Source organism: Mastomys coucha, unplaced genomic scaffold (genome assembly GCF_008632895.1).
Source record: "Mastomys coucha isolate ucsf_1 unplaced genomic scaffold, UCSF_Mcou_1 pScaffold22, whole genome shotgun sequence".
NCBI classification, from domain to species: domain Eukaryota; kingdom Metazoa; phylum Chordata; class Mammalia; order Rodentia; family Muridae; genus Mastomys; species Mastomys coucha.
The window spans coordinates 216,895,009-216,901,123 of NW_022196905.1; the positions used below are offsets into that span (position 1 = coordinate 216,895,009).

The 6,115-nt window shown below is 42.3% G+C and overlaps 1 protein-coding gene and 1 long non-coding RNA gene across 2 annotated transcripts in view; one reads left to right on the top strand and one right to left on the bottom strand.

The window, feature by feature from the left end:
- The window catches only part of Ttc29 (tetratricopeptide repeat domain 29), a 189,873-nt gene extending 188,196 nt beyond the window's left edge, over positions 1-1,677 (top strand). Inside the window, exon 12 of the mRNA XM_031340377.1 lies at positions 505-1,677. Coding sequence (XP_031196237.1) covers positions 505-523 — 19 coding nt within the window. The 3' untranslated portion in view covers positions 524-1,677. The remainder of the gene's footprint in view (positions 1-504) is intronic.
- Positions 1-6,115, bottom strand: part of LOC116069610 — a 21,132-nt gene that overhangs the window by 13,608 nt on the left and 1,409 nt on the right. The window lies entirely within an intron of this gene.

The following is a 6,115-nucleotide window of genomic DNA, read 5'->3' on the forward strand; positions in this document are numbered from 1 at the left end:
ATATATATATATATATATATATATATATATATATATATATATATATATATATATATTTGGTTTTGTTTCTGTGTGTGAGTGTTTAGTCTAGATGTATGTCTGTACGCCACAAGTATGCCTGATGCCCTAGCAGGCCAAAGGAAAGCATCATATCCCCTAGAACTTGAGTACCATGCAATTGTGAGCCAGCATGTGGGTGCTGGAAACCAGGCCTAGGTCCTCTGTAAGAGCTGCCAGTGTTGTCAACTGCTGAGCCCCCTGCCCCATCCGCAAACACAGTGTATTCCTAACAATAATTACATGTTACCTAGTGCTCGCTAGGCTAAGGCTGAAGCGCCTCTTCTAAGGCACCACACGCATGCTCTGAAATACAGACTTGAAGAAATTTTCATCTTTAAGGAATGTTTATAAACACAGGATGCAAACATCTCTTTCAAAGCAAGGTGTTTTATACTTTCTATCACAATGCAAAAGTAGTCAATGTTATCTTTTATTTTATTTCAGGTCTCCAGATAGTCAATAATGTGAAACTGAAGTGGCTCAACGTCAAAGCAAGAAGAAATTTAGCACATAGCCTTAGACCTCATTAGACAGGAGCACATAACAAGTGATAGGAAGTTATTGGAAAAAAAAGATTACAGTTGTTTTTATTGAATATTGTGCAGCCATGACTATGGCAAGTTTATGAAGATGAAGTATAGCTTAAATGGTTAGGACAACCAACAGTTACTCATAAAATACACTCTAGAACGTCTCCTCCTACACGCTGCTTCACAAGAACTGACATCCAGGAGTTTTAATCTGAATTGTTTCTGATTGCAAAATATCTACAAGTTAAAGAAATCTTTCACACTGAATAAATACACAATAATCTGCTAAAATCCCAGGGAGACCTCAGCAGACACAAAGGGGCACGAGCAGTCTGTGCTTGTATTGCTAAGTGCTGCTCAATTTGCTTTATAATTCATGGCGTGCTTAGCCGACAGGACACAACCTAACATGCCCATGTCCATTGAGGAAAATCCATCAGTCTCAGGAACCTCTGCTGGTGTGCTTGCTACTGAAAGACTGTAGCTGAGAGAGTTACGTCTGAAACCTCTGGAGCCCCTCAGGTGGCTCCATAAAGGTAGTACATTATTACCAAGAATAAAGACTTTATTTCTTTTCAGTGCAGTCAGGGTGTTTTCCTTCTGTTTTGCAATTGCAGAGCAGAAACTAATCCTGGGACCATGTAGTGTTCAGAGAGTGTTCAGGCGCGCAAAGGTACTACCACCAGCCCAGAGGGTTGGGTTCAGCAGCAGTGTGGCACAGATGAATCAGGGTCTGCACTAAAATGCTTAGCTAAGGTGAATTAGCCGAGAGGGTCCTCCTGGGCTTCCAGCCAATTCCCACAACACCCCAGTCCCTGGGTGTGTCTTCTGGTTCTCACCCTTTAAGTCTGCCCCAGATGTCTGCTTCAGGCAGATGGGAATTACAGAACACTAAGATGAGACCTGAAAGGGGGCAGAAGTGTTGAGAACTTAGTCAGCAGTCACCAACATTAGAGCTTCCTGAAAGACTGGGTCGCATTTTTCCAAAAATGTCCTATTTGATCTATTAAAATGGGTTGCTGTCCAGAAATTGACAAACACACTTGTGAACCATGAAAAGACCCAATTTATATTAAAATGTTTAACATATACTAAAGCAGGTGCTTTGAATGTGGTGATCTGTGCCTTTAATCCCAGCACCTAGGAAGAGGAAGCAGGAGAGGCTCTGTGAGTTCCAGATCTCAGAAGGCTCTGCCCCACAGAGACTTCCAGCTAGGCTGCATAGCAAGACCCTGTTTGAAAAAGAAAGATGGCTGACTTGTCAGTGGATGTTGCTGAAACTCCTGGTTACCTGCATTAAGAACTCTAGACAGGGCTGCAGAGATGGCTCAGCAGTTAGAACCTTGACTGCTCTTCCAGAGGTCCTGAGTTCAATTCCCAGCAACCACATGTGGCTCACAACCATCCGTAATGGGATCTGATGCCCTCTTCTGGTGTGTCTGAAGTCAGGTACAGTGCACTCATATAAATAAAGTAAATAAATAAATCTTAAAAAGAAGATATTCAAAAGAAAAGAAAAAGAACTATAGACTAATGGCTGAACAGAGAGAGCACCCTTCTAGTCACAGATGGAGAGACATCTTTCTGTTTTAATTTTCATATTTGTTCTCTCATATATTACATTCAGATCAAAGTTTCCCCTCCCTCCTCTCTTCCAGTGCCCCCCAGTCCACTTCTTCTTCCTTTCCCTTCATGAAAGAACAGGTTTCCCAGGGGTATCAAGCATCCTCTTGCAATAAGACTAGGCACCTCCCTTCATGATGCTGGATGAAGTGACACAGTAGAAGGAAAGAGGTTCCAAAGCCAGGCAAAAGAGTCAGAGACAGCCCCTGCTCCCACCATCAGGAGCCCCAGAGGACGGCCCCTGCTCCCACCATCAGGAGCCCCACATGAAGACCAGGCTACACAACCGTTACATCTGCGCAGGGGCCTAGTCAGACCCACGCAGGCCCCCTGATTGTCAGTTCAGTCTCTGCAAGCCTAGGCAAGAAAGAGCTTTTAAAAAAATAGTGAAAAATAAAAAGCTAAGGCCAAGCATGGGATTAACAACTACTACAAATGTGACTAATTAGAAAAGTCCACCAAGTAAAACACCTGGCCTAGTGATACTCAACCTGCTGTGCCAGAACTCCAGGAGCAGAGGCAAGAAGAACGCTACAAGTTCAAGGTCAGTCTGCTCTACATTGGCCAGCCTGGACTACGAGTGTGAGGCCCTGTTTTAACAGACATGAACAACTTAAAAAAAATAAAATTAAAAGACTAACAACAGAGTGAGAGACAAGGTTACAATAGCAAAATGATTGTGTGTGTGAAAACAAATATTTTACAATAATTATAATTTAATAAAGATAACAAAGAAATGACAAGAAATACAATCTAATAGAAAAATAAAATGCATAGACATGATTCAAAGAAGAAAAAGTAAAGTTGGTAAAGCACACAGGAAACAGGATTCAAGCTAGACACCTGTGTGTGGCTAGTGACATGGGACAGAACCATCAGGGGAAAATAGTATGGCAGATACTCGTGTGTGTGTGTGTGTGTGTGTGTGTGTGTGTGTGTGTGTGTGTGTGTGATTGTCATGTGATCCACATCTATACATTCAAAAGAATTAAAACAAAAATATGAGAGAAGAGAGAAAAAAAGGAGGTGGGGAGAAGGAAGGAGAAAGGGAGGGCAAGAGAAGGGCAAAGACGGTGTGAGAGAGTAAGGGAGGGCAAGAGAAGGGCAAAGACGGTGTGAGAGGGTAAGAGAGAGAAGGGGAAGTGAGGGGAGGAAGGAAAAGAGAAAAAGAACAAAGAAACAATACAGAAAAGATGAAATGAAAAAATGAAGAAAAAGACATGACGATGTTGATTTTAAAAAAAAAAAAGTCACCTGTAGCACCCATTAGATAAAGGACTAGAATTGAGACTATATAAAGACCTTTTATAATCCAATAATAAGAAAAGACATACTCTAAGGGATAAGGGAAAACTTTGAGTACCATTTCAGTGCAGAACATGTGTCTAGGGCAATCAAGCCTATGACAACCTCTTAAGATGGCTAAACAAACAGTTAGCGACACCAAGTGCTGACAAGGACATGTGGCAGACTGGCCTGCTCAGAAAGTGGTGGGTCAAAAGCAGAATGACACATTTCGCTTGAAAACTCTTCAGTGGTCCCTTACAACCTAAGCACATGTCCATGGCCCAACAAGCCCCACTCAAGATATTTCCACAGAAAGAATAGAAACACACACCAACAACCAAGACCTCTATGTGAATATCTGTAGCGTTTTACTCATAGTAACTAAAAGCTGGAACTAACTGTCCATGATGGTGAATGAGTAATCAAATGGGTGTACATTCATAAAACAAAATAAAATTGAAACCACAGTAAAAATAAAAACAAGAGGCAGATTCTCCTGCCTCCCTGAGATTAAAGGTGTCCACCACCATCCTTATCTAAGAGTTTTTTCTTAAGATTTATTTTATTTATTTTATGTGTATGAGTACACTGTAGTTGTACAGATGGCCGTGAGCCATCATATGTGTGGCAGCTGGGAATTGAATTCAGAACCTCTGCCGGCCCCACTTGCTCCAGCCCCTCTAGCTCCAGTGTAATTCACTGTAGTTGTCTTCAGATGCACCAGAAGAGGGAGTCAGATCTCATTTACGGGTGGTGGTGAGCCACCATGTAGTTGCTGGGATCCAAACTCAGGACGTTCAGAAGAGCAGTAAGTGCTCTTACCTGCTGAGCCATCTCGCCAGCCCCTTAAAAAGAGTTTTTTAATGACCCAAATCCAATTATGAATTTTGCATATCTCTAGAAATTTACTTTTATTATATATTTGTACTTTTTTTCTGCATGCATGCCAAACTATATGTATATTTTAAAATAATGATAAAAAATAATAAAATACAAAAATAATAAAAAAGTATTCCCCTACCTTTTTGTAAAGCATTTTAATAATAATTTACATTGCAAAACACCTCATTCCTCCTTCCTGGTTTAAGGCTAGTAAGATGGCTCAGCTGGTGACTCAACCTGAATTCAGTTCCCAGAACCCATGTGAAAATAAACAGGCACAGTGTTATGTGCTTATATTCACAGCGTTAGAGAGCCAGAAATGGAAGGATCCCTGGGCCAGCTAATGTAGCCTTAGTGAACCCACTGGAGGCCGATGAGAAAGTCTACCTTAAAGAAGGGGGGTGGTCATGGCTAGAAGGACACTCAATGTTATCACAGGCTAAGGCTAATCATTTAGTAAATAGGCTTTTTGGGAAACACTTCAAATCCAAGCCATCACAGGGCATATCAAACTGCAAAAGGATTGCATTGATTTCAGGGATGAGCTGCTTACCGAACATGAAAAGAAAAAAGAAAAAAGACCACCATTGGCTCTGGAGTTGTGGAGTGGTATAGGATGTGCTCAGCCCTGACATCAAACCACAACTCTGAAAGTAAGATTTTCTAGGACAAGAAATGGTTAAAATGTGAAGACACAAGATATTAAGGCTTTCTAGAAAGCCAAAACTAATGTACAAATATATATTATAAAGGAGACTTACTGGATCTGGGAATGATACAGATTGGGTAGTTCAACATGGCTGTCTGCATGTTGGTAAAACCGAAAACCCAGTAGTTACTTAGTGCACTAGGCTGGCCACTTCAGCAGTCCCAATCTGGTGTTAGAGGCCAGGAAAGTCACTGGTCTTCCATCTGTGAAGGAAAGCTGAAGAAGCTGTGCTCCGAGCAGCAGTAGAAACTGTAGAGTAGGTGTGTTCACCAGCAAGGAGTGAAGGAGAGCAGGCAAAACCAGCACTGCTTTCCCCTCAGATCTCTGTAGACACTGTCTGTTGATAGAAGGCAGTGCCTACTCAGGAAAGGGTCTTCCCACTCAGTTAACCCTTCTAGGAAATGGGGCCAGGTAGGACTAGACAGTGAGACCTTCTCGCAAAACAATTTTTTAATAACTAATTAACTAATTTAAAATTACTTTTTCTTGGGAGCTAGAGAGATGGCTCAGTGGTTAAGAGCATTGACTGTTCTTCCAGAGGACCCAGGTTAAATTCCCAGTCCACAGAAGGCAGCTCACAACTGCTTAGAGCTCCATTAACCAGGGGATCCAACATATGTACATAAAATAAAAATAAAAACTCGCACCAGCCCAGTGACTCGGGTTCCTTCCGGTCTGTCTGGGCTGGGATCCAGTGCAGACCTTGGGTGCAAGCTCTGCAGCCAGTCCCACAACACCCAGAGGAAGCTCCACTCCCAGGTGATTTAACAAGCCCAGCGTCACAGGATCCCAGAATCACAGGATCACAGAGACAGCTTGACTCTGAAGAGTTCTGACACAACCAGGATCACAGGAAGGACAGGCTCCTGTCAGATTTAGCAAGGGCAGGTAGCACTAGAGTTAACCAGATGGCAGGAGGGGGGGAGCGTAAGAAAATAAACAACACAAACCAAGGGCACTTGCCATCATCAGAACCCAATTCTCCCACCATAACAAGTCCTGGACACACCATCACACCGGAAAC